This window comes from Falco biarmicus, chromosome 6 (genome assembly GCF_023638135.1).
Source record: "Falco biarmicus isolate bFalBia1 chromosome 6, bFalBia1.pri, whole genome shotgun sequence".
In the NCBI taxonomy this organism is placed as follows: domain Eukaryota; kingdom Metazoa; phylum Chordata; class Aves; order Falconiformes; family Falconidae; genus Falco; species Falco biarmicus.
Window position 1 is genome coordinate 59,057,644 of NC_079293.1, and position 24,472 is coordinate 59,082,115.

General features: G+C 35.9%; 1 protein-coding gene across 1 annotated transcript in view; it reads left to right on the forward strand.

The window, feature by feature from the left end:
* Positions 1-24,472, forward strand: part of TRDN (triadin) — a 235,333-nt gene that overhangs the window by 28,858 nt on the left and 182,003 nt on the right. Inside the window, exons 2-4 of the mRNA XM_056344821.1 lie at positions 2,206-2,415; positions 15,483-15,620; positions 17,478-17,504. Of these exons, the coding sequence (XP_056200796.1) occupies positions 2,206-2,415; positions 15,483-15,620; positions 17,478-17,504 (375 nt within the window). The remainder of the gene's footprint in view (positions 1-2,205; positions 2,416-15,482; positions 15,621-17,477; positions 17,505-24,472) is intronic.

A 24,472-nucleotide genomic window follows, 5' to 3' on the forward strand; every position in this document is an offset into this window, starting at 1 on the left:
ATGACCTGTTGCATGCGCAAATTACTTGCATTTTGTATGCTGTAGGATAACAAAATGCTATTGATTTTGAATTTGACTTTAGGAACCTCATCTTTATTGTTATTTGTCACTTGGCAGATATTTCCTCATGCTGTGAAATGTTTTATCTAAAATTTATATTTAGAGAAATTGAAGCAGCGATGGTTTTATAAAAAAAAAAGTGTATAAATTCTATCCTAGTAGATAGACGTTATTCTTAAGCAGAACAAACATTCTATAAATAAGACTAAATTTCAAATAAGTAACAAACCCATGTAATATGCCAATCTTGTTCTGCTTATACAACTCTGCTCTGTAGCACAGCAGCTTTCCAAGCTAGAAGCAAGGCACTGATCTGTGTCAGGGTGCTTGTGCAGAAGCAAGCTTAAAAGATAGAGCTATGGGAAGTACACACAAATGCAATGCACTACATAATAAACAAAAGAAAGGTAGAATAGTTCAGGGGTACAAATTTCAACACTCTACAGATCTGACAGATTAAAAGTTAGGGAAGCTCTGATACTGAAACTGTCCCTTCCCAGTTCTACTGGTACATGTGAGATACGTAAAGGTCATTTCAGTATCACATTAGAGTATTGCTCTCGCTTCCTACAGAAAAAGGAACAAACTCAGCATTCATTAGCATAAGGATTAGAAGACATTATGCTATCTCTTTTTAGAGGGATAAATATATTTATCTATGGGTAATATTAAGGATCTAATCCTTTCTTCATTTATTTCCTTAAGAATATCAGTATAGTGATTCTCGAACACAGGCCGCATATTTGTGATAGCAAATACCTGAAAGTCTTCAACAGCCTGGTACTTCAGCTCTAGTGATAGTTTCCAAATGCACATTTGCCATTTTCTATGTGAAAAGTGAAACTGAATCTGTTTATCTTTCTATAAAGCAGCTCTGTAACTTTCCTTACCTTCATCATCCTAGAAAATTATCAGCTTTATAGATATTATAAGCTATGACTGAAGATAAGTGATCTCAGGGTGAGAAGCCAAGGCATGAGCAAACCAGGCATCACCTGATTCCTTGAAATTTCAGACTTCTGTGTGGGCAAGGATCCCTGACATCACTGACATTAATTTAGGAGAATTAGTATCATCGACCAAACCAGGACCATATGTAACATATCTTTGAATGTTTTAACAGTATCATACAAGCAAATATTGTTAATTGAGCTAAGTGGACATACTATGCTCTTCTATGTTTTTTTTTACTGTGGAGTTATGAATGTTTTTACTATTGTTATTGTATATACTGGAAACCAAATATCAACCAAGATTGTTTAGGTTATCACTTTCTTTTGTGAAGAAGAGTAATTTGAGAACTTTCAAATGTGGTCAGGCTTCAGCTACTATAGGTTTGGTTTGTGTCCAGAATTAACATTTTTTAATACCCCAGGAAGAAGTAGATGAAGTCACTACTGTTAACTGTCTGTTAAACAGTTAACATGTGTCAGCTGTTTACTTAGCTAATGTACATGCTTACCTTGCTACCATCTTTCTAGTACCAAACCTATGCTTTCTGGAATTAAGTGTGTTTTGGCACTGTAACTCTTGTTTCTTAGATTATTTTATTAAGCGAAAAATGTCACAAAGATATTTAAAAATCAGTTACAAGCCTCTTCGCAACTTGTAACGATACTGGACATGTAAATAATTTGTGTTTCTGTTAGATGAAATGGAGTATATATGTTCCTATTGCCATCGATACGTGTCCTTGACAGCAGAATTCCAGCCAAACCTTGAGTGGCATAGACACATTAGCTCCATTACGGTCAATGGAAGTACAGTACACTTAATCACATCACCTGAGAATCTGGCCTACAGCCCATAACAAGACAGTCCTTTGGAGAGTAATAATATTTTATGCTTTCATCAATCACTCTCCTAGGTCTGTAGCTATTCATGGCAGACTAAAAAATGTCATATTATAATCAAAAGGCTGGTCATGGTTATTTCACCATGTTTGTTGCCAAATTAACTTTACTAAAAGTGACCCCGGTTCAGGAAAATATCCTCCAAGGAAGGACAAAAGCCTGACTTTAATGCTGCAATATTTACATTGAGTTTAAATATTCTGATTACAGAGCAATTTCAAAACATTCATATTCTTGAACTTTAGGCTCCAAGTGTAACATTCTATTTCCTCTGCTTTGACTGTTTGCCTAGGGCATATGTCTACAACTACGACAATAATAGATGGTAAGAACGGATCTGTTCCCTCATCATCCATGAAAGTGGGCAAGAAATCAATTACAGAAGACCTCGTGACGACGTTCAGCTCACCAGCAGCATGGCTTCTTGTTGTTGCTCTGATTGTTACCTGGTCAGCAGTAGCTATTGTAATGTTTGACTTGGTGGATTACAAAGCCTTTGCAGGTAAAATTCAACATATTCTGTTTGACACCTTTTATATTAAAATTTAAAAATTTATTAAGGAGTGTGTATTATGTAAATATGCATGTGTCTCACCTTCTTGGAGACAGCACAGTGTCTCTTTTGAGTTTACCAAGAGAGGAGATATTGTGAGAAATGTCAGAACATATTAGTTTACACTTAGTATATCTTTATAATTAAATCTCTCCATTTTGCAGCCCATCCTCATCCTGGAAAATGCCTTTGTTTATAGTGATATAATATGTATATGAGCATGTATGGTCAGATTTCTGTTTTGCAATTTCTGTATAAAATGATTTCAAGAACAATGAAATTAATTACTAATGCACATTTTCTGAAACATATTTTAAAGTCTTTCATAGCTTCCTTGAGTATTCTGACATCTGCTAAGACAGTTCAATGAAAAAAACAAATGTAAAACATCATTTCTAAACATTCTAACCCCAAATTCAGCTTCAAAAAACATAAGCACAGAGGAACAGTTTCTTAATATTAGCTAAGTCACACCATTGCCTTCAATACGGCAATAATTCTAGCCTAATTGAAGACTTGGCAAACTGACTGAATAAGACCAAGTTCTGGGGTGCATCTTGGTTAATGAGGACAAAGATGAAAATTAAGTGGGTGGTACAAGGACTGTGATTATAGTTGAGCAATAGGAAGAGAGGAATTGGGAATAGAAATTACCTCACTGCTGCTTGATTTTTATGAATTGTATCTGGCAATGATACATAATGAAAAAGAAAATTAATAAATTACCTATGTTTGTAAAGGGTGCATAGCATTCAGCAAGCCATTTTGGCAGAAAAAAATTGTGAAGTAAACAGCCTGCAATAACTAGGAAGCATGTATGTGAAACAGAAAATGCATGTTTAGGGTTCTTTTCTTTCTGAAGTAAGAACTCCAGCTCTAAAGCTATCACATCTGTGTCAATAATTCACTAGGAATTGAAATTCAGAGTTCAGCTCTTTCATTCAAAACAAATTGAGTTGATGTTTCAAAGTTAATTTCCTGGACTTTACTAGTTCACTGATAAATCCATAGAGTCTTGTCCTGCTATTTATCAATATTGACCTCAAGATTTACTTTAAATATTTTGCGACATAGACAGATCTTGAAAGAAACGAGCCAATCCTGTGCCAATGGATAACACAGAAGCTTCACATGTGGAGAAAACTTATCACAAACCTCTCCTAAATTTTGAGCTTCTCATCTGTTTTGTTTTCAGAAGGAAGTCACATGAGTAACATAAAGTTACTTTTGAGCGATCCTCCCAAAACAGATATCAGATTTTAATTTGGGCACCACACACTTAATGCTACAACACAGATATAAACCCAGAGAAAGAAACCACCATATTCTGCTTTTAATTTTCAGTACTAACTTGATCAATCAGTCAACTTCTGAACATATTTTCAATGAACAGTCAAGAACCAGGGCATAACTGACACTAACCTCTTAAAACTAAGCAATTCCTGAGCTGACTGTCAGCTCACACTTTATATACTAGTCACGGTAATGCTGAGCAATGAGAAACTGTGTTTGTCCTGGAGACTGAAGGAAAATTTCTAAGCAGATGGAAATATGATGCTCATGTTGTATTGGTTAAATAAGCTTAAATCCCACAAGCATTGATGGAAACTGACATTTTCAGACCAGGCTGTAGAAATAAAATAATATAAAATTTAATCTGCAGGGTGAGTTCATATTTTGTGGAGATCTCTGAGAAATGACAGTTCAGTATTTTGAGTTCATGAGTTCATTTCTTTTACTTCCCTAAGATATTTCTGTTCCTAAGGATTAAGCCAACATCTAAATTGGGTCTCAATGATAAAGGGTTAAGAGAAGGAACTGCTGTGCTCTTTCAGACTAGGATTTATTAGACTGTTCTCTGTATTTAAATAAATATAACAATGGCTACATAGCTCTTATCATGACCCTTGGGTTTCAGCTCCTGAGTTCCTACCCAGTCTGGTTTTTCCAGGTTAAACTCACTGATTTATAAAAATTCCATGGAAATAGCTGAAGATTTCACATAGGACCACCTGGCTGGCTTTATTGATACTAGCATGATTTTCACCCTCTGACAGTTTGGCCCTTTGCCTCCAGTGGAGGTAATGCCATCTTTTCATAGAGAAAGTAGAATTTGGAGCATATTTTAAGTGACTCCTTAAATCTAAAATCCAGTGATATTTTCTCTGGCTTTGATACTGTTCTTTAGACAACCAGACATGCATAAAAAAAGTGATTTGTTATCTTCAGAACTGTGAGTTTAGTTTTGCAAGCATGATTAAAATTAATTTCCCAGTTTTCAAATGTATATGAAAGATGCCAAAAAATTATATTCTTATAAATATGTATATTTTTAAATTTATAAAACACAGGATATTGTGTATTTTTCCTTAAATAACACTTGTCCTTCATAAGTCATTCAATTCCTTTCCCATTTCTTTACCTCAAGTTTCATGAAGTTCAAGTTTAGAAAGTATGCATAGCATATGAGTAAGGCAAGCTAAGAGCTGAACTTGCTTAGTCTAGAGAACAGGAAACTGAGGGGTAACCTAGGAGCAGCCTGCAACTTTTTGAAGGGCAGATACCAGGATGACAGAGGACTCTGACCTACAGCCTCCCACCAAACACTACCACTATGTTTCTGTGCCAGAAATTACTGTCTCTGTGGCAGAGCTGCTAGCAGTGATTGTGTTGCACAGGACTGACTGCAGCATAAAACAGGAGCAGGCTGACACAGGAAACCAGGCTGGGAACTGTATTCCTTCAATTTATCTGTATGAACTTCATGTTACCTCTATGATTAGATTGCCAACCCATAGATTTTGCTTCTTGACTACTATGGTTTCATGTTCTTTTAGAAGTAAACTATCAAGTTAGGGAATTTTGACAATTTACGTAAGATGAAATATGTCCTAGAAGTAACTATATTAAAAAGAGGTGTTTGGTTTCATCCAAAAAGAGATGTGGTAAATTACTTTTTGGGGGACCTTCTCTATAACATATTTGAACTGAGGGAGGATAACACTTGGATAGCTGAAGTTAGATTACATGAATTCAAGCTCCACTCATGGAAAGATTTAAGATATATTTTTTGTAAATTTACGCAGCCAGAACATGATGACTGTAAATTCTACAGTACTCTTTAGTACTGAGAAAGTGCTGGTTATAGCATAAAATGTTGCAGAAGGACACTGTGTTATGGGTTGCGTGTGTAAAACTGTGCATCCTTGGTGGTTATGTGTGTTTGTTCAGAGGTTAGAACAGAGATGGCAGCTGCTAGTTAGCTTTGGCAGTGGATTTTGAGGAAAGCATGAGACAAGATTTAGATCAGTGCTGAAAGATTCAGTCCTGTTCTACATACCCGGAAGAAGGAAATTAAATTTGCAGTGTTTCACTTCAGTGTGTTATGTTCATCCCTTTGAGGAAAGAAATGAAAGCTTGCATTCCTATCATGTTGTATTGTACAACTATGAACACGACTGAAATATTTCTAATGTGGTATGAAGGTGACATGGACTACAAAAGCTTGAGATAAGAAACTACAAATCTCATAGCATCTATAAATATGCAATCAGTAGCATACTGCATTGGAAGATCTCTTATACATTCTCGCTATTTTCAGAAATGCAGAAGATTAATTTTGGTTTGATGTGTGCTTAGAAAGTTTTACTACCATTCTTTGTGTTAGAAAATATACCTTGCTAATTGGCTTCATAATTCATGAATGTATTTCATGTATTTCTTGTACACATAACTGGATTATATATTTTAATTGGTAAATGTAACTAAATAATTTAAGATTATTTTAATACTGAAGATTGATTGCCCAGGAATCCAAGTTTGCTAATGGGCTAATAAAGTGTTCAGAATTCCCTGCCATCTCTGTGACCAATTACAGCTAATTAACGCCACCCTAAATTCAGATCCAGAGTGTTCAGTTTTCAGAGTAAATTGATAATGATTTAGCTAGTCACCTAAAGGCCAGACTAAATCAAATCTAATGAAACCTCACCAAGTCTATGAAACCCAAAACTATCCACAAAATAATCTAAGTGAAAATACAGAACATACACAGAACACAATGAGCTTGCCATTCTATCATAACTGCTTTCACAAGAGAAAAAAGAGGAGGTTCTTTGTTGTGGATGATTCATTTTGCTCAACCATAAAGAGGCTTTTTAGAGACCTGCAACAAAGGCAGCTCTCTATGGAGGTAACGCCTGTCAGTGACAGGAACGGGGAGCTAACAGGGCATGGAGGCGCAGAGCTCTCAGCTCCACAGGAAGCAGGAGGAATTTCAGTCAGATGATTTCTTTAAGGCTTTTTTTTTTTTTCTTTTTTCTTTTTAAGTTAATGCCAAAATGTCTCCCCAAACTGTTGTGGGGTCTCCTGCATCAGCTTCTGACTAACACAGTCTGAAGTCACGGTTTCCAAGCCTCAGCTTGTAGTCACTCCTATTGCTATCTTGTAGCCACAGAAAGCTTTTGGCCGGCCCTGGGTAGTCAGGATGACTATTCATATTCTCCAGCAGAGAAAAATAAAAAAAACCAAACACACACAAAAAAAAATAGGAACCATATATTGATATGAATATCTGTATTTTGGAGAAAAAAGGCACACAGAGGCAAAGAACAGACTCCAAACAACTTATACTGTCTAACTGACACATGGATATTTTTTCTCCCAGTCTTCTGCATGATGAAACTGTAACCTGTTAAGTGCACAGAGTTTGTTTCATCATTAGGAGATGTGGAAGTCAGCAAAATAAGGCTATTCCACTAGGTTTATTTTCTTTTTTGTTCTGGGATGTCATCACACTGTAGTCATTCTGTTGGGCTTATATTCACTGGAAATTTTTAAGAACTGCAAAAAGAAGAGTGTACCTGTGTATACTCTTGTATTTTAAGACAATAGATCCGACAGTATTAAAACTGTTAACACCTTTGAACTTCTTCAGGAAAAGGAATGAACTTCTGGCTTAGTTCAAAGCACCAGCAAACTTCATAGAACAAATCATTTTGTCTTTTAGTGCAAGAGGATTTTCACAGTGTCACCAAATCAAAATACCTGGTAAAAACTTGTCCATACCTGGGAAGACTGAGGCAAAATTCCCACAGAAAAAAAGGAGTAGGATGTAAAAAAAAGATGTTGGCTGTCACTATGCTCACCTTGAAACTTATCAAAACAGTGCTATACTCTTTTGAAATACAATTTTTACTGTATTTACAGGTGTAATCCAGAGCATGAGAAACAGTTACCCCATTTCAAAGTTAATTAAATTCTTAATTGAATTATATCAGACGTACACTAATACACCCAAAACCTGCAAAACAGTTTTTTCACTTTCTTCCATAATGATAAAAACAATAAAAGGGATTTAAACCCAACTGCAGTTTAAAGAAGAGCTGCCCAGATAACATCTGATTTCCCATGTTTCACACTGCAGAAAATTTCACAGCTGAGTTACAGACCCCCAGAAAATTAGTTTATACTGGAAAGAATGACAATCTAACAAGTACTGTAGTACTACAAGTACTGTGCTCATCCCAAATGGTCTAGCATATGCAAGATTACAAATTGTGATAGATCAAACTTCATGAGGTCATGAAGTTGAAAACCTGAAATTTCAGAAACTGACTCAATGAATAGGGAAGGGTCTGAGAAGAGGAGTAAGTCTTGCATGCTTAAATGTGCTTCATGGAATACAAAACACAAACCAAATTTCTGGCCCATAATGGGATCTGTGAAATTTCTCATTTTAAACAAACAAACAAACCTGGAAATTCACTTCAGTAACAACTGCAGTAATGTAATTCTTTGGTTATTTTCTGTTGAAGAAATCAAAGTAATTCAGCTATAATGACCTATATGTAATATATTCTTTTCAGCAATAGGATATGTCTGTAACTTGTGAAAATACCTGTGCCTTATTTAACCGTGTTTTTACATTGCTCTGATTCGTACTGTATTATCTCACACCTACAGCATATTGTTTTTCTTTTTAATGAGCTCCAATTTCTGCTTCATAACAGCAGCCCCACAGAGATTTAGTAACTCCTCACTTCACTCCTTAACTGCTTCCTTTAGTCAAGCAACAGCTGAGGATGTTCATTATTGCTAACGGTGTTTCTTCCTCTCTTTTATTGGCCTTTCTGGGGTTCATCCTGTTGCCATCCACTATAGCCACCTATGCACAACATTGCGATGATCCCTGTTTACCGCCTGGTAAAGATGTTCTGCCTGCAGTGTTCTGAACACGCGTGCGCGTGCGGTCTGCGGGACAGCTATAACAATGCATGGGCACAAGCGGAGTGCTCGGGTGCAGCAGCACTGCTTCCCTGCTAACCCCAACCCTGGCTGCCTGGCTAGGACTGCAAAGAGCATTGCAAGAGCCTCCCACTGAGTTTCACATCGTGCTTGAAAGAGATCTGTCAGCCAAGAGGCACCCTGTCAGGAGGTTCCCAGGAAATGGTGGCAAGCTGAAAGATACTCATTATGCCCTTGCAAATGCCCTTTAAAAATGCCATTGTACAAATATTTAACAGCACTGCCTTTTTAATGTGAAGTTAATATCTGTGTTCTCAGTCAGAGAACTGAATCCTTAGAATAAGAAAAAAGTAAGTCTTCAAATTATTTTAGGTAAAATGTCTGGCTGTTGCAGAAAACACTGCCTAATTAGGGTCTGTCCCATCAAATCAGAAGCTTTCAGCTGGTATCTAATCAAGTCATACAAATTACATGTAAAGCCCATCTTAAAACTGCGTTCATGTCCATGTGTATGGCTGTATCAAAAGTACCTGAAATTACTTGATATTTTGTGACGTTCAGTGAATTTATTTTTAAATTTTGGCAAGTAGATTCTAGTTGTAACTACTTTGTCCTCAATTTGGGTAAAAAGCCTTTTGTTCACTTTCAGGCAAGGATTTCTCTATGGACTTGACCTCAGTATAATTATCTAAGGCTGATACTAGAAATAGATTTGTACTGCAGACTGTAGTCTTCACATTTACAGTTTAAGTACCTATAAAATGGAAATTACTGGGTAATGTTGAGTCTGAGGGTTTTTTAGCATTGTTTTTATACTTATAATTCAATATACTTATAATTCAAAATTAAATTATTGTTTTTATACTTATAATCCAGTGATACACACCACAATTTGTCCTGAAGCTTAGTGCTGTAAGTATGACAAAAATGTTAGATTATGAAATAGGAAGACAAGATCTAAGGACACCTATGCTGATAAACTGGAATATTAATAACAGAAGACTTTATGTGTTTATTGAAATTTATACGTTAGATAGTACTCTTCAGAAGACCACAGAGTTAAACAAACTACTACTACTACTAACAAACTTTAAAAATATATAAAATTTTGTTTGAAAATACAGGTTTCTATATTAGTAAGGCAATATTTTACTAAAACCAGGATATGTTTTATTATCACAAACTAGTGTTACAGTTTTGTATTTTATCAAACATGACAGAAATTCTGTCTTCATCAGCTGTACCTTGTCAGTATCAAGAATTAGATTTTATCTCATAGATCAATCTTTACACCATAATTACCATAGTTTGTAATTTAATTGCATTCAATTCACCGGAGTCAAAATATGTAATTGATGAAAATTCAACACCTATTAAGTAATTCACTGCAATTCATTAAAAAAAGAAAACAAAAAAATATTAAAATAGGTCGAATTTTGAGTATATATTTAACTATTTGACAAGCAAAAAAGATTGATAGGAGTCTACATTCCTGGCAGAGTTATTAAGACTGGAATAATGACTGAAGTGATTTGCACAGATAAATCAATTAGTCACTTTTTGTTGTGCACTTCACAGGAATAAATGACACAGACCATGAAACATAAGCAAATTTGCTTGAGGCACTACAAAAAATTATACCATGCAATTATTCAATTCCTGTTTCCAATAGGCACTGTTAAAGGACTCATTATCAGTCCTGAAGAATAGAAGGTTTCTTCTCTTCGCAAAAAACTGTAGTTTTACTGAAGTTGAAGTGACTTTGTCACTTTATGAAAATTATCTTCTGTCCCAAGAACATATCCAGTGCTGATTGAAGGACTTTGGAAGCCCGTCATTGGTTGATTTCAAAGAGCTGTGTTAAATGTGTGTTATTATTTAATATTTATCTTTATATTTATTATATTTATACATTTATATATTAATATATTATTTAAATATAATAATATTTATTATATTAATTCTATTTTCAAATCAATTGGAGTTAAAATTGTGAGCCAAAGAGAGTTCAAAACTGAAGAAATTAATTGGTCAGAATTCTTGTCACATTTTGAATCAAATTTCTGTTTTTGTACCAATAATGCTGGTGAGCTCTAAAGAATTATAGCAGTTTTATTTTGATGTAATGATCATGAAAGCCAGTTTTAAAATACAGAGTTTTCAGAAGTATTTAATACCTACAACACGTCTGATACTACTTCCTAAAGGATTATTTTAACCAAATTTTCATATGTTTAGTAAAAAAAAATCCAAACAGGCTTTCAAATTTTCTTGCAGATGTCTACAACAGGCATTAAATATTCTCCAACCAAATTCAGCTGAGTTTTCCTACAATAAGCTTTTGTTGAAAGGCAGTATAAAAAATTCCTTCAATTTGACTGGTATTCTTTCTCTGTCAGATTTAACTCTAAAAATTCAGCATTTGCCAGAGTTTTGGAATTAAAATTTTGAACTTCCTACTAGGGAAAAATTAAAAAAAAAAAAAAGAAAAACTGTTAATTCTCTTTTCTTTTGGCAGTGAAAGTGCCAGCATGAGTAGAGCTGAAGTTTTACTGAATTGAAAAACATCTCTCATATGCTACCAAGGAATAACAGACCATGACAAAACAGAATATTATAGCAAAGCATTGCTGGTAGTATAAGTGCTATTTTGGAATGCAAGTAATTTATTGAGGTGAATAGTCATATTGACCTGGAATTAATTATGAATGTAAAGTTACAAATCTAAATGCTTAGCCAAAGTGTACAATGACAATAAGGATTTAAATATGAAACAACACCACTAATAGGATTCATGTTACATACCTCAGTCATATGAAAATAAGGTGTCATGTCCATGCTAATTTTTCAGGCTTCCTTTCCTTCCTAATCAATGGAAAGGAGTGGTCATATTTGGAAATTAATTAATATAACCCTAAAAAGATGTCAGAGGAAAGCAAGAGACTTGCCTTGCACAGTATGTCTTTCTGCATTGGCTTTTGAGGGAGTCTAGAAACCACTAGGTATTCAACACCTGGTTTTCAGGTACCTTTGGTTAGATAGGATAATCTGAATTTAAGATGTGATTAAATGTAATTAAAAATTCTTCAATATTAATTGCATGTTTAATCCCTGAGCTTAATCTGATGAGTAAGCATTCACTTCCTTTCCTCTCCTTCCTCCTTCGACAGACGTATTTTTCTACTACATTATCTAAGAGGAACAATTGGCTCAGTCCCTGTTTACAAGTTCAGTGAAAGTCAGAATTTCATAGCCTGTATCTATCTGAGAAACACTCTGTATTCATGAAGGCTCTTTACAATTTAATTCAAGATCCTGCCCCTTCTACAACCAGCACAATATATTATATATATATATTAATTATAGTTCATAATTATAGATTAGTTTAAAAATATACGTTGCATAATATATAATATATGCTAGCAAGATAAGTACAGTGTGAACTTGGTTTTAAAATTTGTGTTCTAAGGTCTGCCAAGAAATGAAAACTCGGACAGAGGACACCTAATACAGACTTGATGTGTTGAATCCAAGACTATTTAAAAAAAATCAACATACTGTACCCTTGCTGGACATCTGAAAATAATTTTTAAAAGTATTCTAAATTACATCAAAATATCAAGGTCAAAGTTTCTTATGAAAATTTGCATTCTCTCAGCTTCACCCTTGAAGCAAGAGTATGCAAATCCTCTGGAAATGGTTATCTTTCTTTGCATGTGTGTGAGGTAAATGACATCTTTCTCTGCTTGTTACCCCCTGAATCGCTTTATTTCCTTTGTTTCTTGTGTGTGTTGTTCTACTAGGGGAAGAAGCTGCTATTGTCAATGTTGTGGGGAGAGCTAAAAGCATGGATTTGATCAGTAATTTTTGCTTCAGTATGACTTGGTGCGGTGTTCTTAAGTGTTTTGAGTCACATCATTACTGTTAGCACTACTTTTTAAAAATGCAGGAAATACTACTGAAGTTAAACAGAAAATCTATGCACAAGGAGACAACTTTCCAGGCCTGTGTCACTTGCATCAGACCGCAAGTGGAACTCATGGTATCTGTTTGTATACAAAATTTAATTTTGCAAATACCACTGAAGTGTTCTCTACACAGCCCTAAACTGACTTTTCTAAATTTTCTATGTTAAACAGGATTTGCAGCTTGGGCCTGTTAGTGTAGGCATGATGGAGAATTTTGCCTCTGGACACTTAGAATTTCTAATCCCTTTTCATAGTTTGCGATGAAGATGTTATGAATTAAAGACCAAGATACGATGTTGGGGGCTCTGAGTCACCAGCAAAGATGGCTTACCTTGGGGTGGTTGGAATAATTTCCTCTGCTCTTGATCTTGCTCTTCTCTGAGCATTTCCACTGCCTGCCTGGTGGGGATGGCTCTGCTACCTGTGAAGCTGTTCTTGAACTGCTATTTGATAGACCAGTATATTAAAATCAATTTATACCAGTTATTGTTTAGTTTACAGCTGTAGTCCCTGGGGCTGTAAAAGCCTGTGGCTGTAAAAGCAACTGAGCCATCCCTAAGCAGCCAGTGGGTAAAGGGTAGGTGGACAGCCGGAGTGGAAGTCAGGGCAGCTGTACAAAGTGAAACCGTCCCTGCTTGAGAACCAAAACCTCAGTTATGCTAAGACCCCTCTGGCCATGTCCATTCCATTAGCCCACTCAGACTCCTTAGCACTTCTAGATTAGAATAAAGTACAAATGCAATCAGGGGTCAGATTGCAGATTTAATTTTTAATAACCTAAATATAGGTATTCATTCTCCTGGTAATCACTTGAGCATTTGCGGCAAATCAGTTGAAAAAATAAAATCTCTACATCTTGGTGCATGAGGCCAATGCAAATAAATAAGGGCCTTATGATAAGCAAAGCAAATATTCCCTGTTACACTACTCGATCTTTCTGAATACAATAGTGCACAGAATAGTACACTAAATGAAGAGATCATGCATATGTCTTTGCAATGATGTCATTTCATCATGGCACATAATTAATTTATTTGATGTGCCTGATTGTTCAGTAGCATATCTCTATATAATGCAATCTTCGAAATATTTCTCTGGTCTACATTATCAATAAGGACATCAAAATAATAGAAAATCAGCCCAGTCTTTTTTGTTTCAGATTGATTAGTTAAAAATAAAAGGGATTATTCAGTGATACATTTATATTTCAAATAAAGTTACTTGTATATTTCATTACAGCACTTTTAGAAAATAACTGTTCATACTGCTGCTGTCAAAGAAGTTGCTTCAAGCCTGCACTTTGCCTGTCTGTGTAACCTGCAAGTCCATGTGAGACTACTGCTGATTACTGCTGAGATTTGGCTTGTGAGTCAGAACACTGCAACCAGAAGTAGTTCTGAAGAGACTTGTGTTTAATTTTCTACTAAAATATTTGCAAACAGAAAGATAGTGGTAAACAGAGATATGGTTCCCATCTTCATACTGTTAAATTCAGTACATATATTTTTATTGAATCTCCTAAGAACAAGACTAGGCCAATGACTCAAATAGTATTTGTGATTTACCTTCAGTCGTCTACATTTGTGGGAAACCTTCACACGGATAAGGTGTGTGCTGTTTCAAGCACAGTGGACAGTAACACAGCCTGAAAGAGTTGTCACTGTTCCTAAGCAGTGTTTGGCACAGATTTCAAGAAAATACAAGTCTGCTGGACAGAAAGGTCAAAAGAAATACCCTGTCAGAGGCTGGATATTTCCTCTGAAATACTATGTCAGCATAAACAGGGTAGGGAGAAACTTGGTGAAATCACAATTGGAAAAGCCTTTAAGGGAATACTTCTGTTACCCACTGATGGTTGCTCTTCCTGGGTGCAGATACAGTGGGGAGCAGGGGCCACATTTCCATTACAGGTCCCAGGAAGGTGGAGCACATTAGAGCGCACAACTTCCTCGTTTGCCACCTTACTTGCCTACGGTAAAAGCAGTAAGACCAGAACTAGTTAAATATGGAGATGTGCACAAGTGTATGTGAAAGAAACTTGAAATAAGAGAAGAACTAGGTACAAAGGTGTACATGTTTGAACGTAGCTGTCTCTGTGCCACAATTTGGATGTGCATTTCCCTTCATTCTGGACTTAGATTTATTTCTGGACTTAGGACTTAGGTTTATTTTGGCCCAAGTATGCACAGCTTTCTTCTTACCATCCTTTACATGTACTCTATGACAGCAGTATGACCTGTCTCTGTGGTTAAACCAGGGCTCAGCAATTTCCTCAGCCAGGACTTGTGTAGAAGAAGGAGCTCAAGGGGACATGTGACATGAGCAGTGGGACACAAGTGGCAGTGAATTCTAAACTTGCATTAAGAGGCAGAGGACCTAAGCCAGAGGAAAGAAAAAAAACCTGGGCTGAAGGGAAGATATCTAAAAGGATTAATATTAGGTAGAATCAAATCTATGTTTATCCTTTGCCCAGCCAAGCCTCAGAATAAGAGCCAGAACCTGTGAGCACAGTCTCAGACCAAATTATCCAATGGGTCCTTAATCACTCTGCGAACATTGAGTACAGTAGGATTCAATTGATACCAGTCTTGCACAGGAAGGAGAGTTGTCCTCAAACACTTTAATAATAAAAATTAACATTCACAATCTTTTTTCTGTTAAAGGAGGTAGTATAATTAGCCCTGTATAAAATGAAGATTAACTTTAATCACTGAAGGAGTTGGTTTTTGTTGTGTTGTTTTTGTTTGGGGTTGTTTGTTTTTTCTAATTTCAAACTGCTTTTGTTTTAAACTCTGCACTCAGGAAGATCTGTTAACAAGCTCAGCACAGAACCACTGAGAATCATTCATGAGACATTGGAAGAATCCACTGATTGGCTTTATGGCTTTATTTCTTTACTGTCTGACATCGTATGGAGTGATGATGATGACAGTGATGAAGGTATTTGCAATGTAAAGACTTCTGTAACTGCTCTAACTGCTGTTTTACGTGCATTACATTGGCTTACTCAGCTTTTAACCTCACAGACAAGAAGGTCAAACAAAATGAAAAGTGAACATTGTTGCTAATAAAGCATCTACTGGCTATTCCAATCAGTAAATTGGTCTCTTTGTTAGCTTTCATCTCATGTTTAATGTACCATTACAGAAAAGCTGTCGGAATTAAATATTACCATTAGTACATCTTGAAGTAAAGAGCACTAATTATACAAGACTTCAAAGCCACAACCAAAATATGCATCAGAATATTGCTTCAGAGAACGGCAATAGTTCTTTTCTTTTAATCAGCCAGAATCTAAAGAACTCTGGTAAATATACAGGGTAGATCAAGAAACTTAGAAGTTTTTTATTTGATAGTGTGATGACAGGACAATATATTGAAACAACAGCAACCACAAAAAAGTAGCATTTTGGCTGAACTAAGGGGATTTTGGATGGCATATTGCAAATAATTCCGTTTACTAAAAGTCATGGTTCTGCCATCATAGTAAAATTCTTCACCTGACATAATTTGATAAATGAAAGCAAGTTGCTAACATTTCAAGTTTGGTTCTGTTGTAGAATAAGTAGTTCCCTGGTGTGAGCAGAGCAGTAGTAGATCATCATGTCACTTCCTATTGGTCATTTTGACAAGTGATAAGTGTAGGAGTGACATCTTCATTTCACAGTTGTTTATTTCATGTTCTATTTGGCTATACCAGAATATAATTAAAAAGCAATATGTACTGGATCTAACTTCTACCTGTTTGTTCATAAACTTGAGATATTAAATATCTACCTTTTAAATGTGTGCATGAGCTTTTTATATTAGCAGCATATATGAATATTAATAGATAGACTGCTACATATAAGCCTGTGAACTGGGCATGCTATTCAGAGATATCATTTACAACTAGAAGAAAGCCAGTCTCTCACATGGCTGAGAAACAGAAAAGGTGAAATATGGAGAGCTTGCTAAAATTTGAACAGCATTCATTCTTGTCATTTCGTAGCTTCCAAAGCACCTGCAAGCTTTCAAATACTCAACTTGATAAGTGTTAATGCAAGTAGGAAAGCTCATAAAATACCTGACATACAAAAATTCAAGATCTGAATGCTCACTAAGTGTTTGAAAACCTCAGTCCTACCAGCCTTTGGCCCAAGTAGAATTTCATCAATATCTCCCAGGAGTGTGAAAAGGCAGTAGGCAACTTACTGCACTGTATCATAAAAAGTAAGCGCGTGTGAACTCCCTTCCCAGTGTGCACTGCAGTCAGTGCAGCTGAGGCTCTGCACTCACCACAGTCATCCAGGATAACTCCCTTAAATTCCGTGTCCAACATGGAGGTGGAATAACACACTGCAGCAGCTAAGTGCTTATAGTTCCACGGAGTATTTTTTGCCTTGGATTTCACTGGAAGCATTGTTAGATTTACAATCTTGGCAATCTGCATTTGCATTTTATCATTTGGAGCTGAACCAGAACCACTGGGCCTTTCCTTAGAACATGTGAACATGTATAAAATCAAGCAAATTGTGAATTGTAGTGACAAGTTAACATCCAGAAGGACAAAGCTAGGTTTGGATGTTTCCTTGGTTACTACTGCACATTGAATTTATCTACCCTAGACCCAGCAAAACCTCTGAGGTAGGAGAGATAGTTTATGAAAAATCCAAGATCTCAGAATAGAGTGCTTGCCATTTAGCATATAAAGTATATCTTTCTTTTTTTTGAACTAAAATGAGCCAACACAAAAAAAATTATTTTTTTTAATGATGATACCTCTTCTCTGATATTTGTCCTTTTCTCTTGGTTTAGGTGAAGTGGAACCTTCCCGGAAAAAAGGTTGGTCAGTTGCCATATTATAAAGGGCAAATACATTTCAATCATTTTAAGAAATAACTAGTATATCTGTGATATAGGTTCTGTCATTAGCTACATGTCAGTTTACTAACCTTGTAAGCTGCACTTTAACAAACTCGTCAAATAAGAAACTCAATTAATAATACTTGCAGTAGTTTGCTGGTCTGTAAGAATCCTTGACTGTTTCATTATTATGCACAAAACCTGGAAAATGTTCATAAAAAACAAATAGAATTATAGAAATATTATCTGTACCCTTTCCCTACATGTGGGACTCCTATTAATGTCAATGTGAGTTATGTGTATGTCTGGATAGAAATAATCTTTAGAAATAATAATAGGAAAAGAACATTTAGTGAGAAATAATGGTGAGGTGTTGTAAAAATATTTTACTTTGTACCAACACAGAACCCTAAAAGAAAGACTACTTCTGAATCTTCTGAAAAAAATTAGTTATCATTGAATTTTTAAAGCAGACAAGAGAAGCAAGTAGGATGTATAATATAAATCTTTTCAGACACTAAAACTGTTATACCAAAACATAAAACTTAAGTTCAACTTCTGTTAAATCAAAATGAAAAGTATTAGAAGTCTTGATGTATTGGTGATAGGCTATAAACCTTTCAAAACTAAGGTGTGTTTTTTTTCTCCAAATTGAGCAAAGCTTGATAGTAACAAGATGTGTAACCATCCCTGTGTGATCTAAATTTTGTATCCATCAAAGTCTCAATAAGTAAACACCTATACTGAAGAATATGTCACCCCAGTTGGTGCTGAGATTACAATCCAGTTTTCTCTGAATTTAATTGGAACTGGATCAGGCTTCTATTTTATGACACATTTTGTCAGTCTTAATAGGGTATCAAAGGGATTAATAAGCTTGAAGGGATGATCCTTCACATAAGGACTGAAGAAAACTTACAGACAGTGTAGGAAAATATTCCATCTCTTTATTCCATCAGGAAACATCGCAAAAGGTTCAGCATTGCTCTGTCTCTTCTTCCAAAAAGAGTAATACATTGTTAATTTTACAGTGGGTGCAAAGAGTATGAAACCGTAGTGCATTATTGGCAGAGAGGCCAGGTACGTGGGTGGAAGGTGGCTAGTCTCCATGGGCCAGTGTAGCTGACTGGGATGGGAGTACTGGGGGGATACTTCACTGCTGGGAAGGCTTAATCCATAAGAACTTTATGAATGTCATGCTCAGCACTGCAATGCCTACTTCTTTGGAAATCAGTGACATCCTCATGCCTTACACTTTGCATTGGGACACTAGGCTGTAGAAATAGAATTCAGGGAGGCCATCAAAATAGGCTGGAAGCTGCTTAAATTACTGAGTTGGAAGTGAGGAGGTGATTGTTGGGACCTAAAAGTCCAAGGAGCGGAGTATCTAACTGCCAGCTTAAAGTGTTTTCCTCACTATTCAAAACTCACAACCCTCTGGAGATGTATGTCTGAGAGTGTCTTCTATCTTTGGTGCGAAGGAAATGGACAAGGACCTGGTGATTCCTCTGGAGCTGGTATCTTATAGGATAACTCAGCCACACAGATGTGAAAAAGCCCAAATTCAAACATGCTTCAACTGCCTGGTCAGTAAAATAGATTTTGAGCGGGCTTTTGCACTTCTGCAATGTGTGCTCAAGATCTTTCCCTCCACCTTTCAGAGGTTAAGGAGTCCCATACTTGTTCCTCTGCAAAAAGCTGTTTCTTGACTAGAACTGATGAAGAAAACGGTCTAAGGCCCTTTCTGCATATAGCCATAAGCTTTCACATAGCAACATCCTCATATAACTTGTTATCATCTCCAGATGACTGGAGGTCTTCATTTCATCCTGGCAGCTAGGATGTGGCCTTGATTCAACTGGATTTTATCACCTCTTTTTCTGGGCTACAGAAATAAAACATATGTGGTCTGAAGCCACCAGTCTCTTAGTAATGCCAATGCAGATCATTGTGCATGTCTGCTCAGTGACAGGCAGCCCTGAGCTCCTCAGGGCTGTTAGTGTCTCTCTTTGTAGACTTAAAATTGTTTAAGCAGCAAGGAGCTGAATTGCCGGGGTCTAAGCCTATATAGAAGTTTGCTGAGAGCAAAGTCTAGTCAACAGCTCCTCTGCTTAGGCACACTGAAATTCACTTCCAGGGCTAAAGCTCATAAGCACAGAAGGCAAAGCCCTGGGAGGTGAGGCAAGGGCTCAGGCGAGCTTGTGCAGGTAGCACTCTCGCAAACAACATGTTCCTCTGAGCACACGGTGCAGATCTCTTTGAAGCAGCTTTTCCTAACTAATGTGTGCTGTCCTGTCTGTCATCTTGAAATAAGAGCTCCAGAAGAAAAGCTTTCTAAAATGAAACAAGACATTGCATCCATGATTTTTCCCATGTGGCTGCTGTTAGGGCTGGACCCAAAGCAGGACCAGCTATACAAATTAATATCAGTATTATTACACGGAGTATCAGTAGTTAGATCCACAAAATGAGAACCAAAGTTATAAGTTATGGATTATTCTCTGTTTTCATATAAAAGACAATTTCTGCATCAAGGTCCCTTCCACTCTGTGCAGCATTGTTATCTACAGCTTTGTGAATGATCTTTCCTTAGATGGCTTTTATGCTTGTGGCATTTGAACATCCTACATGAAAAAATGACCCAGTGAAATTGTACAGAACACTACTGCTGTCTCCAGGATGCAAACAGTTTGACTTTTTGCACGTATTTACAAGAAAACTCTCTCAAATTTCACTCTGGAAATGTGCAGTATGGTTGCTGTGCCTGATTTTTAAGTATTTGTATTGAATCTAACCCACAGTTATTGTGGTATTCACAAATTGTCTTGAGAGTTTTGAAAAGCCTCCATAACTTTTTTGGGGTGTATGGATAAGCCTTCACTCCTTTGCTTTGTTGACTAGCAGATTTTATGAATGCTAAAACGTTAGCACAAAGGTTACTTTAAGATGTAATGTAGTAACTGACAAAATAAGAAGATAGCCGGTACCACAATACAACTACATATGGGAAAAAATTCAAGGGCAGTGGCGAGGACACTGTATAGTGATGAAGGAAGAAGAGAAAAGTGTAATGACAATTATGAATCCAAAGAAAAGAAAGCAAAGATCACTTTCTTAGAGATGTAAATTGAAAGCAAAGATAATAAAAGTATAAGTAATGACAGTGGACTTGCACATGCAACAGGACTAATATCAGTTTCAGAATCCTTTAGAAAGGATGAAAATGCCCCTTCAGTGCCTTTTTTATTGCAATTATTTTTTTCCAGTCCAAGTCTTATCACTAATATTTATCTTTAATAATTGGAAAAGAGTGAAAATTTGACATTGTCTAGAAAAAAAGTGTTCTTCAGTGGAGGAAGTGAAAGATTATTCTGTAGAGGACTTTGCAGTCTTTAACAATGCATGTTCTCAACACATTAAAACACCATTTTCACAAAAGGTATTGAGAAGCCTAATAACTGTTTCAAGCAGATTTAATATGGGTTTGGCTTCATTTCTTGCTAGAACAATGGTTATGACTGATAATCATGTTCATTTTTTCAGGGTTAGTTTAAACTTTAGAGATAAATTCAATTATTTGACATCCGTATGTTTTCTCATATTCTGGTCCTTTTTACTAGAAATTATTGTTGTAGAAAAAAAAGCTTTTTCGTAGGGTTTGGTGTGGGTTTTTTTGGTGGACATTACTGGCATCATTTGTGAGTCTGGAAAAGAGCTGAGAAACCTGGTTCACAAAATTGTAAATAATGATCTGAATAATACAAGCAAGTGCAGACACATCAGCATTGTCACCCATGGTTAAAAATGTTGTTACTAAACTGTTCAGGAACTTCAGCTTATATATGGGTAACTAAAAATTTAAGATCTGAACATGGATTACACATTTAGCTAGCCAAGGTGCACCTGACAAGCTGTGCACATGTAGCAGTGGTTTTTGTATGTTAAAAGTAACACCTTCTGCTTCAAAACAACTGATGCATGCTGGCTGGGAAACATGAATCTGATATGTGGTGTTAGGAGTAAGTTGTTGGAAACCTTTGAAAAAGATTCCAAGGTCAAAATTATTTGGTTTGTTGTTTTTTTTTTTTTTACTTTATAAAGTGAAGCTTAGGAAATTTTTTTGTAAGATATCCTTCCTTGGTTTTATATCTGGGCTTAGATTAAATCCTCTCTTTCTTTCTCTTTTGCTTGCTCTCTCTTACACTCTCACACACAGACACACACACAAGTCAGTCGCTACATAAGTAATTTTCATTTCAATAAATACAATTAACTTAGAAAGCAGAGTAAGAAATAAAGAACAGTCATGTCACTGTTAACCATGTCTGTATTACCAAGTAGGTTTTTATTGGCATAGGATTATCCTGTATCAACAATCAAAAGAATTTAATTTCCTTGAAGTAGAGATCTATCTCTGTGATCTAAACTTCTGTGAGTTAGCCTATGTATGAGCTAGAGATATGTATATAATATATGAAATAATCCTATTCTCCTTACTTTGCTATAAATTTTTTTTTTAGAAAAATCACATTAAAAATCGTAGATTAAAACACAAAGCCACAAACAACAGAAATTTCTGTTAAAGGTTGCAAAAAACGTTATTAATTACACGTTAACTTTTCAGCAAAGCACCTTATCTTTCTGTCTTTGGTTCAAATGAGAATATTGCCATCTGAGTATTAGGCTGGTTATTAATATGCTGAAGACATACACGTCATGGCCTTCTTAAAAGATATGGCAACTTTTAAGGGTACAGTCAGTTACACTGACTGACTCTCAGTAGCTCTGGCCAAGGTGCAGTTCCCCCAGACACTCCCATTGACACCCTCTCCACACCAAGGTTAAGAAAATTTATACAGCACAAACTATTTGTTTGTTCAGACTTGGGTATTAACCTGTGCTAACAACAAACAAAATACTTGCAAAAGGAAAGTTTCTCAGACCAGATAATTTCCTACATCTCTTTATAATAGTGATCAAGCAAATGACTACAACAGTTTTGCCTGGGAAAGGGGAGAGGTAGGAACAACCAGCTTGGAGAAGACTGGTAGGGGATTTGCTAATTTGGATTTAAAGTGGTTTTGATATTATGGCGTATATAAGCCTAAAAAGAACTCTTTTGGGTATTCAGACAGGGTAGGGAAAAACATAAGGTTTTAGATCTGCAATTTATAATATGTGTCTGACTGTGTTTATCTGTTAAGTACGTAACAATAGTTATGTATGATCAGACTAAAAGTCCAGACAACCCAGTGGGTGGGACAGAAGTCCTTATTGCTGCCCAAGAATGACCCGTGCAAATGCCTGAGGAAGGGTGCCAGAACTTTTGAAAATATAGCGATAATTTCCCAAAACATTTCTCCACACTCCAGACATTTGGCCCAGTCAGGGACTTCCCGAGTCATGGTGTCAATGAACTGAACAGGGACACATTTCTTGCATGGCTCTAATCCACCTACTGCTTTCTAGGAGCCCAAGGCTACGGAGTATGTACATTAATGTTAGCAAGCAAAACCACCATGGCAGTAAATTGCTGGAACCAGGTCAGTTTTTTAGCAAGGTTTTGACAAAGAGACTTTTTTTCCCCAAATTCCCACGTGATTAGTTAAATAGCAATTAGTCCCACTCATATGTTATCTTGAAGAAGTAGTGTATATGTTAGGAAGTTTTACTTTTAACTAATTAATCTTCAAGCAACAACCTTTTCCCACACTAGAAACATATTGAGCAGGATTCAGATTAATTAACTTAGCTGATTAGTGCCATTTGAGATACCACAAGGTATCTCAGATGTAGCATGGGACTGGCAGAAACGACACAGAACCTAAGAGACAAGTGCACCCTTATAGGGTAGCTGATGACTACCACAGTACATTAGGATGTTTAAAATGCCAGCAGGTAATTTATTAAGATTCTTAGACTTAAAGTTCTTTAGTTAAAAAGTCTTCTAAAGTTTAAAATAACTGTAAGTTATATATAAATAATCATTTGTTATTACTAGAGTTTATGCCACATAAATACCTGAAAAAAACTACATTGCTAGCTAACATGACAACTAACTTTATTTCTGGGCAGAATACTGAAATTAGAACATCATCTTTTTATCATTTAGAAGTTCTTTTGTTATACAGTAACAAACCTGGAAAAATAAAGTAGGTTTTCTGGAGGTAATATTCATGTTCAGAAAATGATGTTCAACCAAAAAATTGGAAATGGTCTTGAGAAAATAAATTCAGAATACCATAAATGCAACCTGAAAACTCAGTTGCTGGTGTGGTTGGTATATGTGTGTCTTAGAAATTAATTATGCAGTTCCATCCATCCCTGAAGTATATATCTATTTGTACTGGTAATACCTTCCAAATTCAGTTTCTTTTATGTTCCATATGGTAATGTTCACTTTTCTGTGTATGAGTTGCTATTACGGATCTCTCTAAAAGGCTTTCACTGTCTCCCTAGGCTACACTTTACTACAAAGCATTTTGCATATCTTTGTGTAAAATACACCCTGTGTTAAAGATGAAAAACATTGATTGGTTCAATTCTCAGATGTTAAACTGCTTTTCCAGATATGTATTTTTTGCATTTTGCATTTTTGTGGTATCCATTTCTGTTATTAATGTTCTTTTAACAATCTCATCTTGTTTTACTTAGTCTGATCAATACAGTGATAGCATATCCACTATAAAATAGCATTTTATAATGGAAAGAAAATATTTTCTATATGAAACAGATGAAACAGATGAAACAAAACTGTATACTACTAGGCAACAGAGATGTTCAATTATAGTATATTGAAGACTAGTGATTGGGTTTCAGCTTGAGTTCAAACATTTTAATCCAAACTTGCCAGCTATTTTTTAAAAGATACAGAGAGAACTTTTTGAGCCACAAGGCTGGTAGGAATCCTCAGCAGAAGTACAGCAGCACAGAGGTTTACAGCTGTT